General features: G+C 40.0%; 1 protein-coding gene across 5 annotated transcripts in view; it reads right to left on the bottom strand.

The window, feature by feature from the left end:
• LOC102371710 (receptor expression-enhancing protein 3) overlaps positions 1-13,239 on the bottom strand; it is an 85,051-nt gene that overhangs the window by 23,084 nt on the left and 48,728 nt on the right. For 4 of the 5 annotated variants that reach the window (XM_006038416.3, XM_025194920.1, XM_025194921.1 and 1 more), the window contains exons 3-5: positions 9,375-9,451; positions 8,822-8,942; positions 8,539-8,652 (exon numbers count right to left, since the gene is read on the bottom strand). In XM_006038416.3, the coding sequence (XP_006038478.1) occupies positions 8,539-8,652; positions 8,822-8,942; positions 9,375-9,451 (312 nt within the window). Of the gene's footprint in view, positions 1-8,538; positions 8,653-8,821; positions 8,943-9,374; positions 9,452-10,126; positions 10,203-13,239 lie in introns of all 5 variants that reach the window. The other variant, XM_025194922.1, reaches the window with a different exon arrangement.

The following is a 13,239-nucleotide window of genomic DNA, read 5'->3' on the forward strand; positions in this document are numbered from 1 at the left end:
GAGACAGGAAAAGGGGGGCAGGGAGTGCGGGGCAACGAGCTGAAAGCACCTGAGCTGCAGGAGCTCAGAAGGGTGTCACCTGTCGGCGGCCATCTTGAAAGCAAGAAAGAGGGAAGGTTCCCATCAGCACTGAAAACCTGATCAATGCCTTAAAGGCAGAAAGACAGGGATCAATAGAGCTTTGGGGTATAATGAGGAAGAAACCCAAAGTTAAAAAAAATGGCAGTGGTAGGCAAGAAAGCATGAGGTGGAAAAAGTTTTAAAAAGAGTGGATGTCACCTGTCGGCGGCCATCTTGAAAGCAAGAAAGAGGGAAGGTTCCCATCAGCACTGAAAACCTGATCAATGCCTTAAAGGCAGAAAGACAGGGATCAATAGAGCTTTGGGGTATAATGAGGAAGAAACCCAAAGTTAAAAAAAATGGCAGTGGTAGGCAAGAAAGCATGAGGTGGAAAAAGTTTTAAAAAGAGTGGAAATGAAGATCTAGAGACAGATGGAGAGTGGATGAAGGTAGAGAAGGAAGAAAGAAAGTGACAGCAGGAGCAATGGCAGAGGCAGCAATGATGAGAATGATGATGCCAGAAAGAAGACAAGAGCAGAGGAGAGCGGGAGCAGCAAGAGAAAATACAGGCAAAAAGCAGAGGATGGTGGGAGCATGACAGCAGGTCAACCCACTGGGAGTGGAGCAGTGGGACAATATAGAACAGGCACCAAGAGAAGCTAGAGAGAAGGGGCTGCTGATAAAGGCAACTTTAACCAGCAGTACGAGATGGACAGGGTCGATGATGAACAGATATGATTTCCTGGAAAAAGGTACTGTTTGAGATTTTGGAGGAGCATCTCACCAGCCTGACTGCTTTCTTGAATCAAAAGGCTTAGGAATTGACTTACCAGGATGGAGAAGGTTATGAGAACTTTTGGAAGAAATATGAAAAGGAATATGGGATGAAGGAATTAAGACGGATAAAGTTCATAGCAGGGAAAAGTCAAGAGAAAGACTGATTATAGTTTGAATGTACACAGATTTATTAGAGGCAGAAGACATAGAAAGATGGATGGAAAAATATGTCCAAAGGGTAATGTCAGCAGAGAAAGTAAGGGACAGTATCTGGGCAGGATCTCGAAGGGGACAAGTAGTTTTACAAGCAGACAAGTGGAGTCCAAGTGGGGTGCTGCTCCTTCCAGTGATCCAGACTGAGGCACACCAGGGTTTTTATAATGCACCCACGGGCAACCAAAATGGTGCAGCAATTGCAGATAAGTCAGACACCTGTCCACGCACTGTCCCCTCGTGGTGTGCCACAGATATAAAGAGATGGAGCATAGAGTCCCTAAAATGCACTATTTATAAAGAGGGACATTTGTATTGTAGGTGCCCCAAAGTCTTTGTAAGTGTAGTCAGACCTCCTGAGGAACAGCAAAACCCAGCAGAGGAGAGGAGGGGTTGGACACCAAGGTAGAAACAGGAGGGAGAAACATCTGCAAATGAGGCAGCACAGGAGGAGATAGGAGCTGGAATGGAAAGAAAAGCGGTTATAGCAAACAGCTTGGGGGTGGGGGTGGGGACAACAGAAGCAGAGATGGAGCAAGAAAAAGAACCAGAGAGAGAGGCCAGGAAAAAGAAAGAAGGGCTGAAGATCAGGAAGAAGAAACCTGATAATGAGGGAAACCTAATGCCTCTGAGCTCCAGTCCAGGAGCGGAGACCAGATGGCAGGAAGCAGCAGGGAGGCAGGGATATGCAAGCCTTCCTAAACACGAAAACAATCTGGCAGCTTACAAATGCTACAGGAATGCAACAGAGGGAGGAGAAGCAGTCTACCACCCTGAGCAGCAGCAGACGCACCTTAAAGGGGCAGGCACACTCATTTTAAAACAAGCATAAATGCCATAGACAATAGTTTCACTTAACATCAGGAGTATCTGAACAAGGAAAACATGGGAACAGACTGAACCAGTGTGGAATCAAGTAAGGGCAAATAATCTGCCTACAACGTGGTATACCAGGAGAGAGGGATTATAAAACACTTTGAGAAAAGGTGAAGATGGGGACCATATCTTGGTGGTCAGGGACTAATAAAAACCAAAGTGGCAGGGGTAGCAATATTATTCAGGAACCCAGAGCTGAGAGCAAAGCAGGTAGAAAGAGTCATCAGTGGCAGATTATTACGAATGATACTATCAGTCGGGGGAAACAGAACTACATATGCTCAATGCATGTGCATCACCAGAAAAGGGAGAGAAGGAATGTGCTGCTTAGAAAGCTAGCAGTTTATGTGGTCAGAGGGAGACAGTGCACAACCATGGGAGATTTTAATTGTACAATCAGAATGGGTGACAGAACAGAGGAAGGAAGAAATAGAGCTTGGATAGCTCATCCAGATTGTTGACAAATATAATAAAAGAAGAATCGCTAAGAGCTGTGTGGGCAAGGGAGAAAGTTTTCACTAGAACAGACCCCAGTGGAAAGACAACTGAGAACTGAGTTTGTGTTTGTATCAAAAGAAACAAGGATAAGGAAGAAAGACACATGGCTTTTAGTGATCACCGGATGCTGAAGGTGGAAATGAAACTTGGAAAGAGCCCCAAGAGAGGGAAGGGGCTGTGGAAGTTAAATGTGCAGCTGTTACAGGATGAAAAGATGTCAAGCATACACAAGACAGCATGAACGTTGGCAAACACTGAAGAAATATTTCAGGAGTACCACAGAATGGTGGATGATGGTGAAGAGGAGGATGGGAGAATTCTTCAGGAAGAAAGGCTGGAGATGTGCAGAGAAAAGAACAAAAGAACTAAGAGAGCTGCAAACAAAGATGCAGGAGCTACTAAAGAAAACCACAGAAGGAAGACAGGTATAGGAAGACCTAGAAGAAACAAGGCAATTGTTAGAAAGCTGGTTTAAAAGAAAAATGAGAAAAAAAAAAAATGTTCTTAGTACAAGCACCCTGTGTGGGACAAAACAAAGAATGGTCCCAATACTTTTTGGTCAAAGTGAAAGCAGGAAAAAGGAGAGCTTAAAGCAGTGCAGGAAGACGGTGGTACCTGGGTGGAAAAGCAGGAGAAGGTGGTAGAGGTGACAAGATTTTACAAAGAGCTATACCAGAAGAAGGAAACAGACAGGAAGCAGATGAAGGATTTCTTGAAATATACTGAAAAGAAAGTAGAGGAGGAAGAAGCAAAGAAAACAGAAGAAAAGATAAACTTAAAGGAATTGGAGGAGTGTTTAAAAATCTTCAAGAGGAAAACAACCAGAAGCAGATGGGCTGCCTATGGAATTTTAAGGGAAGTTTTGGGCATGAGTAAGGAGGGATATAGTGGATGCTTTCAAGGAAATAGCAGAAACAGGAGACGCAGAAAAAGATTTTACAAGAAACGTTGTGATCTTCCTTCTTCCCTTTCTTGAAGGGGTAACTCCTGAAAAACTGGAGACTGATTATACTCCTTAATATGGACTATGGAGTTAACAGACAAGACTCTGGCTTTGAGGATGAAAAAAAGTCTCCAGAAGATAATACACAAAGATCAAGCACATGCAGTACCAGGTAGAAGGACCTCCGAAGTGATCAGAGATGCACAGTTCCACATCCAAGAGTGGAAAACAAACCGTTCTAGATTTAGAAAAAGCATATGACAGAGTGGATCATGAGTACATATATTCGTAGTGCTATGAAAAATGGGGTTCCCAGAGAAATGTATATGGTGGATAAGGTTATTATATAGAAAAGCAGAGAGTTAAGTCCAAATCAATGGGTACCTAAGCAGGGCCTTTAAAATCCGTACAGGATTGAGAAGGATGCCCCCTTGTCACCACTACTACTATTTGTGTGCAGCATGGAACCCTTAGCTCAAAGAATAAGAAAGGACAAGGTCGTAAGTGGAGTAAAGACACCAGGAAGACGGGAGGTTAAATGAGCACTGTACATTGATGATATAAATGTAGTAGTTAGAGATAGACTTTCAATGGAAAGGGTGCTAAAGCATGTGCCAGAGTATGAAGAAGTGATGGGGACTAAACTAAACAGAGTGAAAAGCACCATAATGGGAGTGGGGAACTGGAGGAACTTGAAGAAGTTGTACCATCAAGAGAAAGAGAAATCAGAGTGCTAGGGATCCCAATTGATGCTGAGGGGGAAAGTAATACAGCATGGGAAAAGGCGACTGCAAGCATACAGCAAATACTTAGGTTATGGTCTGGAAGGACATTGTCCTTTCCTGGAAAAGTGGTGGCATTTAAGGCTGTGCTACTGCCAATTATTCCAGGGTGGATTTGAATACTACAAGAAAGAGAGCGGAGAGGAAGAGACAGAGAAAAAGCAGAAGAAAAAGGATTAGACACACTTATTTCACAAAACCAACAGAGAGGACTGATGGGAAGGACACAGAGTTTCAGGTAGTTACTGGAGGTAACAGTTTTCCCACAGGGTTCTGTATGACAAAAAAATTTCTGTAAAAGGTTTGTTTTTTGTGGGAAGTTAATGTACGTTGTTTAAGGGTTCAATGTATGTAGTTGTATGTTTTTGATATGCAGCTGTTTCTGTGACATGAAGTCTCAGTAAAACAAGGATGCTCAATATGTGTAGCTTTAATAAGTGTAGGATGCTAAGTGTGTTTTTATTTTTATTTTTTATAAAAGGTTCCTGTCAGTATGTTTGCCCCATATGGGCCATGTGTTTTATAGTCATGCTCAGTGTTGGCTGCATTTAAATCAACTTTACAGTTGATTTCCATTACTGAGCACATGCTGTTTTTGGCAGCCATTTAATGATAGACAATGCATTTCATGGGGTATTTACTTGTATGTGAATGTAAGACAAGGGGCTCCTGCCCCCCGCCCGCATGCTCATGTTATATTCAAGTAAATAAGGCACCTATGCAGACGAAATTATATTGCCCTTTTTTCAAGTGAACAGTTTTGAATATTAGATAGATAAGTACAGTTGCCTGCAGGACAGGATTCCAGTTCCCTCAGAACCTTGAATGCCCCTTACATTAAAAGTTACAACTCCAGATTTTTACAATTCTGCCAACTCCTGAAAGCAAAAGTTTGCCACAAAAACCTCAACGAGTTGCAAAGTCAATCTGGGCAGCATATAAACCAGATTGGACTGTTTACCACAACTAAAACAAAGGGCCTCCCTAATGCACTATAATGCCATGTGGCAGGGTGCTGAATAACTCAAAATGATCTCACAGCAGACTGCTTCTGTAACATGCTTCAAGGGAAACATTCCCTTTGACTGTAGTTGGTGTCCACATGATTTTGCACACCTCTTGAGAAAGACTCCCCAGTTCCTACTTGTACTGCTGCCCTGGCATTGTCCTCTGGGGATTTTCCTGGGTAGCCAATGGGAGGCAAATGTGTGTAATCTATTATCTGACAAACCACCAGACAGAACAACGATCTGACAACCATCTCCTATGCCTCCTGTACCTCCAACACACAGCTGTGGATAGTTACATAGTACAGGTTGTCCCAGTCCCAGAAACATTTTTTGAAACCCAGGCTGTGACCTTCAGATTCATCTGCTGGAGGCACAGATCAGATGACCTAGGAAGAGTCAGTGAGATCTTTATATACAAAGCAAAAAGTTAGAAAGGAAAGTGAGCATCATCTTCATTTGCTAACAGATATTCACAAGTCTACATAAACAATTACAAACAGAATGACGATTCTTGTCAGTCACAGCTGAACAGCATTGAGATCCCAAACCAACCAAGACATTCAGGCAAAAGGTATTTGTTCCTTAAGGAAGAGCAAAATGGGTACATCTGAATATACCTGCAGATTACAAATCTTACAAATTTTCTTGAACAGTAATTAGAATTTATATCAGGGGTGTCCAACCTTTTTGAATGTGGGGCTGGATCATGAACTTTTTAATCACCCAGTGGGCCGGCAAGCCATATTCAAAGACCTCACAGGAAGCAGTATCACATCACACCCCCAAAACAAAAGTACAGTGTTTACGTTCGTCTCCCGTCGCAGCACCTCAGGCCTCAGAAAACAGCTTAGAGGGCCGCATGGTGGCCTGTATGTTGGACAAGCCTGATTTATATGATGCAGTCACTGGTGGCCAGCTAGATACAAGACAAAGCAACGAAGTGCACACAGAAGTGCAGCTCCCAGCTATAACTTGGAACGATTTCTACAAATTGTTCTGAATTACAACACCACCCCAGACCAAACAGAAGTTCACTGCTGGTTCCAGGGGGGAGGAGAATCTCGCTGCAGTTGGGAGCCTGCAGCAAGGTTCCCATACCACGAGCCAGGGCTCTCTGCCAGTGCTCGCTGTTTTCAGAATGGGAGGAGGGAAAGGCAGGGGAGCAAGCTTGTTCTTGGGGTTCCCCCCAACTGGTGCTGAACAGTGCGGTGGGTGAATTGGATCCCTCACCTTGGTATGGGAACCCACCTTGCGGGGGTTCATATACACCCACCCCACCCTTGGGGTGGGGGGGTAGCTGAAAAACCCTCACACTGAACTCCCTTGGCTCTCTCTCCTCCCTCCCATTTTGAAAACAGCGACAGGCTGGGAGCTCAGCAGAGACAAGTTACAAGACACTACATTTTGAAATGTCTTTATCTGATCTCTCATGGAACGAGGGGACAGATTTTCACCAGATTGACCATTTTTTAAGCTGTTGCAGCCATGCACTTGTGTTTGGTCACAGCTATAAACTGTTTTCTGTGGTGAGATCGGGAGAAAGTTGCCACTTCTGTCTGTACCCTATATTGCTGAAGGCGATCACCTTACCTTTCCAAACATACTGCACCAAATGAAAAATGGAATTCTCTGCCAAAAAGTAACTGCAATATTTAAGGGGGAAAAAATCATGCTTGTTGAAAAGCAACTTCAAGTCCTACACTTGAGTACTTTTTTTTTTTTTGCACAATCCCACTCTTGATGATGCATATTATACCATTGAAATAAGATTTTTTGAACAAAATGTAATTGAAAAAATAAGTTTTTTTAAAAAATTAAGGGATTTAAAAAGGCTGACACCTCTTTCATTAACTTCAACTGTAAGATAAACAATAAGTGTATTAATCCATTTTACTTGGTATTGCTTAAACAAATGATATATAGGCTGTGACACAAAAGGTGTTTTGAATGTTAGGACAGCAACAGATTACACTCTTTTAGTCATCTGATTAAATGGCATCATGTCAAAGACCACTGAACCAATTGCCCACACTTCAATGTAGGTTAAAGATATCCCAACATTTAGACTGGTGTGACTACAAATGATTATATAAACCTTTACATAGCAGGCCAATACAAACATTTAATAAGTTATTCTAACATAAACTCTCACACATTCCTTGTACATTCCATATAGAGCAGCATGTGCTAAGTGTATAAAAATCAGAAAAAAGTGACACTGCTTGCATTATCAAAAAAGGGCACCAAGTCAGACGAGGCAGATTGTTAAAAAAGACCCTTAAGCACCTCCATCTAAGGCATTAAGACAGACAGTTCTTTAAAATGACTTAATGCTGAGAGACCCTTTAAGAGAAGCCTAGCTTTGCAGTCACCACATCCAGCTTCCCAATACTCAAGTTTGCTTCCAAGCAACAGTACCTTACAGATGAGCTGTGATGTCATTTTGGCATCTTGTTGTTTCAATATATTATTTTTCAGGTTATTTAGTTTGTAAACTGTTTCAGTTCCATTATTATATAAACATATTAGTTTTGCTTGTTCTTGAAATGCAACTAGGCCTGATATCAGGATGACAGCAAAGCTGTTGGCCAATTACAAAGGACAAATTCTTAATGCTACTTTTCTGTTTTTACTTTAGCAAAAAAAAGTACTAAAATGGTTAGGTCTACTTCTCCCATCTCTATGGCAAACCAAAACATCTTTGAAGCATACAAGCTGTTCCCATATTTGCTTCATCAGTTAGAAACCTTAAGTTTTCCTGACTGGCTAGATTGCCAGCCTTTTTGATCAAATATTTTGGAGAAGTGCCTGTCAAATGTCAGTTAAATTACAGCAGACAAGCACATAGCTAAGTAAGTGCTATAGTGTTTAATATTAAATACACCACTCAAAATTAAAATATGCAAAACAGCTGATGCAAGCTCTCGCATAGTACATTTATAACTAGATCCCCCACAACTGAAAACACCTAGGAATGAATTGTGTTAAGATGCAACTTTTATCTGCAGTAGTAATATTTCATGCCTTATTTTGTAAATGCAGTTACCTCAACTTGATTGAAGGAAAACAGCAGAAAGAAGCCAGAGGTCCTATAAACAGTGAGATTACCACCACGAAAGCGCAAAGACAGAGAAAGAAAGAATGGTCATCTTACATTAATAGTTTCCACAAACAATTGTAGTGCATCTTGTGAATTACCATGCTAAACTGATCTCCACTATCTAAATTACATATTACTCACTGTATAATATACACAGTATAAAAGCAATCACTTTAAGAAGAAATACTTTCAGTTAAACAAGGGGTTAGTACCCAATACTACTACTGTTTTGTCTACAATATTTTCATTGAACAGCAAGTATAAAAAAGTAAAAATTACCTTTACTGCAGCAGTAACTGCAGCAGTAGCTGCCAAATTTAAACCTTGCCTCCCAAAATTCACCATGGTCTCATAACCTCGTTCTTTGGCTTGCACAATGTATTCATCAATCTCCTAAAACCAAAATCACAGAAGCCACAGACAGATTTATTACACACACAATCCAGGTGAGTCAAAGTTATTAAGATTTGTAAGAAAATGTTTCTATTAAGAGTATCAGTCAGAAACATTTTAACAGAAGATTTAATTCTGGAAGGTGTATAATATTTATAAATTTTCATACCCGCTCTTTGGAAGAAAGAAGAGGATGGAGAAATTTTCTATAGATTAAACTTGCCCCTCTAGTATACGGAGAAAGCAGCCATACAACAAAAGCAATCTTCAATTCATAATACAATGGAAACCTGCACACGACAGAGTTAAAAATAAATGAATAAATAAAAGCAGCTGGGAGTTCAAGCACTGGGACAAGAAGGTAGGTGCTAAATTCAGCGTAAAGTACAAGGCCTTGCAAAAGTAACTGATACCACATTTTGGCTTGAGTTCCTAAAATGCTCAGATTTTTAAAAAAAAAAAAAGTATTGGCTACTTGTAGCCAACTCCATAAATTAAAATTTATACACAATTTATCCTTTGGTTTGTATTTGACAAAACTATCAAAAGCAATACAGATAAAGCTATCAGTGGTTTTCTGCATATACTTTTTTTATTTTGTTTTGTTTCTTTTATAGGATGCTAGCTTTCTCCTACATGAACTGTATCATTTCACAGAGTAGGTAACATATCATAAATAAAATACGATTATAGCCCAAGTTTTAGACTAAGCAAAATCTTACCACGAAACCATTAGGTCTGCTATTGTTTCAATAACGCTATAAAGAGCAAACACAATCCAGTACATCATCCATCGAACCTGAGAAAGGAAGAAAGAAAAAAAAAAAAAAAACACTCATATAAAATTGTTTTAAAATTTCAACTATGTAAGAACCACTTCCTTAGTCAACATCAATACTTCTTAGCTGTAACATAACTAATATAGCTATGTATTAGCTGCTTTTTTGTTGTTTAACTAAAAGCTGCCCAACACAAAGATAAGAGCACCATAAGGCAGTAACAAAATACTGTAAGAACATGTGATTTGTTTTGCTTCTGCTCTGCATGGAAATCATAGTGGCACCTGCCACATTATATCAATGGGCTAAGCAGCTGCACCCATTTTACCCATCTACACCCACAGTTCTCCCCTCCAGTGAGACTATAAGCACAGAGAAACCCTTTTCAGGGAGCTTGTGAAGTTCCTCACAAAAAACTCATATTAAAGCAGGAATCTGGCTTTCTCCTCTTCAAACCAACCTCCCAGTCCAGTGCCAATGATCACACTTCAAAAACAGTTTGCCATTTTGCAGGCAGTATTGAATCTTAACTAAATGAGCGAGTCCCAAAAAGACAAAACTAGGCCTCCCCTTAAGGCTCATCTTCTGTCACAGTTTTAACATGCAGTTCTAAGTGGAATATGAAATTTGCAAGGAATTGGATAAGCCAATATAAAACTATCAGGACTATTTTTAAGCAGAAGATTGTACTGTACATTTAATCCTCTTTCTTCTGCCTCAAAAGTAGAAGTCACACAAAGCAGCTGGGGGTTTTTTTTCCCTTTATACCTTCTGCAACACAAGTAAGAGCAAAGTTAAATTATTTATAATTTAGCTATATGGTATAGCAGTTTAAATTTCAAGCATTTACTCCTAAAGGATACATAACCCACTGCTGCATCAAATTCCTACATAAATCAAAAAATCTCTCTTGTGCACTTAAAGTTAGACTCTAAAACATACCATACACTATTTTCTATAGGGTTTTCTCTATCCTAACTTTTATGCTTAAATTCTACATCTATACTTATTTCTTTAGACCAGTGATTCAGGGGTGCCGAGAGCTTTTCAAGGGTGATGCACAACATCAGCACTGTTAAGTTTGCAAACACCGCCACGCGATTAATTAACTCTGCTGTAGGATAGTATGTCTCCGCGACTATTCCACAGCGATGTTAGTTTACTGTGCCCTAATACTAATGCACATGCAGACAGCAACGCTTTACTGCAGAGCTAATTAGTCAACTCCACAGTAAAGCACATGTGTAGTAGTACCCAGTAAATCTAGTGAAAAATGAGTTTTGTTTTTTCATGTGGTTAAATTTAATATAATTTGCATGATATTTTGGAGCAAAAACCTAAATGCATCTGTAAGGGAAAGTCCTTTAAAAATACTACATACAACTTGTCTCTCTAATCTATGCCAAACCGTAATGTTAGATGTTATCTCGTTCCAGTGCATAATACTAATGCACCAACACTTGCTTTGTTACTATTTGTGATCCAAAGACCTCTTAGCATTTCACTTTGAACAGAAATTCAGAGTCATGTGATGATATCCTTTGCCCCAGTCTCTCAAAGGCATCAGCGGATATTTTAAGCCTGAGCGAGTAAACCAAAATGAATGTACACAAGAGCTAAAGTTACTTCACTAATGGACCATGACATGTTTAAATTGCTGACCTCCTTGTGAACTTACATTGCCTACATCCAGACTCAGAAGTCTTAAGATTGTTTAATGACAAAAGTGAGGGGAAAAAAATAAAAAAAATAAATGGATGTTTGACAGATTACACTAACAATACATTTGTTTACTAGAGTTTTACTGAGTGAATATTGAGGGGGAAGGCACCTCACCTTTCAGGCTAGGAAAAGATGTATGGAAGCCCAACAAAACGGTGTGGAAAGGATCAGATAAGCTCTTAGTCAACATTTAAACGTGAGCCGGCAAAGGGTTTGTAATTGCATTTTGCTTTTTTGACAAAACACAGATCTCCAGATACCACTTAAAGGCATACATTTCTTAAACAAACCAACAACAAAAAAAACAAAAAACCTACACAGACTTCATTTACATAGTCAAAGCAACCGCAAAAGCACAGTCTCTCTTCTCTATTGCAAATCATCTTTAATAGTCTGGATTTACCATGACCTATGCAATCAATTAAGCTCATAGTTAAGAGTCTGTCACACTGTAAATGCCAAAGCAAGTTTCCCTGTAAATGCCAAACTGCAGTAACTCGCTACCCTACAGTTTGGAAGGAGGGCATAAATAAGCATTTTCACAGCAGGGGATTCTAGTGCTAGGCAGAGCCAGAGCAGGACTCCAATGTTACTCGTAAAAAGGCAAGCAGTTCATCTAATTTTTCTCCAAATTATGAGAGATAAAAAGCTACTAACAGGGGGATTTAGAGTTATGTTTACACGTACATGAGTGCACTAAGATTATCAATGACACCAAATGCTAATGTAACACAACAGTAAGGCAGCAAAGCGATAAAATATTAAAAGTTTAGGAACTGTCAAAGTAAAGCTTGTTGCAATCTTAATTTGGTCCTCTTGTGCATGTGGATAATGATACTATTACACATACCCATTTTCCTCACAGGATATCTGCCTCAATCACTGCTCACTAACTGAACACCACCCATTCTGAACAGCCCTTCAATAGTTTTGTTTTTAATCAACGCCTCTAGGCTTCTTTGAGGTGCATCAACCTATCAGTTGCCTACTGGATCGGCACCGATAAAAGGGAAATTTACATTATTGGCTTTTTTTGGCCACTTGGACGTTCTGGTTGGAACCACCAGAAGCCTGGGTTCCCTCTTGCCCACAGGGCCGGGACCCCCAGATACCTGGGTCCCCTCCTGCGAGTAGGGATGAACCTGGATACACCCCCATTCCCTTACCAACAGGCCCAGCTTGGCTGGAACAGAGCAGCTGCATTGGTGTCCCGGGTGCTGGCGCAGTGCAACATGGACTAGATTTTGATTTGGTTATTAATTGCACTGCAGTTGTGTAAAACACATTTGGTCAGATAAACCATTAGTTACTCTCTCAAAAGCATAACTTATGCTCAAAGAACCCTCTCAGATCAAAATAAGCTTTAAAAGACTGCATTAAAGAAGAACACATCTCTTCAGAATAGTTAATTTTGTCACAGTAATAATAGCAATATAAATTGAGACAAAACAGTATCTGTATGGTCTCAAGGACTTGCAGTGTTGTCCTTAGCCTTGGCACAGATTTTCTATTCATTTCAAAGACCTTGGATTTTTCTCCCCAAATTCAAAACAATGCAACTCTTCTTGCATTCACAGGAATCTTAGATGCAAGCAACACATAAATTTAGTATCACTATTATTTTATAGGCAAACGGTGTTAGATCAGTTCTTCATAAACTCTAAGTTGCAGTAAATTCCGATTATCAAAAAAATTAAATAAAAATATATAGAAATTAATGCAACCGATCAATTTTTTATCCCCTTCTAGTGTATACCGTACCATCATCTCTTAATACAACAGTAATTCAGACATACCTTAATGTTTATTTCAATTGTGATTTTGAACTATTTCATTTCATTTCTATGCCACACCATTACTCAGAAGAGAGTATGCATAAGGCTGACAGCTGGCTATGGCATTTTAATAGTGGTATTGTAACTCATATGGTGAAGTAAGATAGATGGGAAAGAAATAACAGAGAAAACAGTTTTCACTGCTAATCTGGCAAATGTTTACACTGATGACCATGTAGCACAGTGAGTGCCAAGGCAGGCCACTAATTAGCCCCCCTACACTCCCAGAGTGCCACTATGGTCCTCTTTCC

This window comes from Alligator sinensis, unplaced genomic scaffold, assembly GCF_000455745.1.
Source record: "Alligator sinensis unplaced genomic scaffold, ASM45574v1 scaffold848_1, whole genome shotgun sequence".
Classification (NCBI taxonomy): domain Eukaryota; kingdom Metazoa; phylum Chordata; order Crocodylia; family Alligatoridae; genus Alligator; species Alligator sinensis.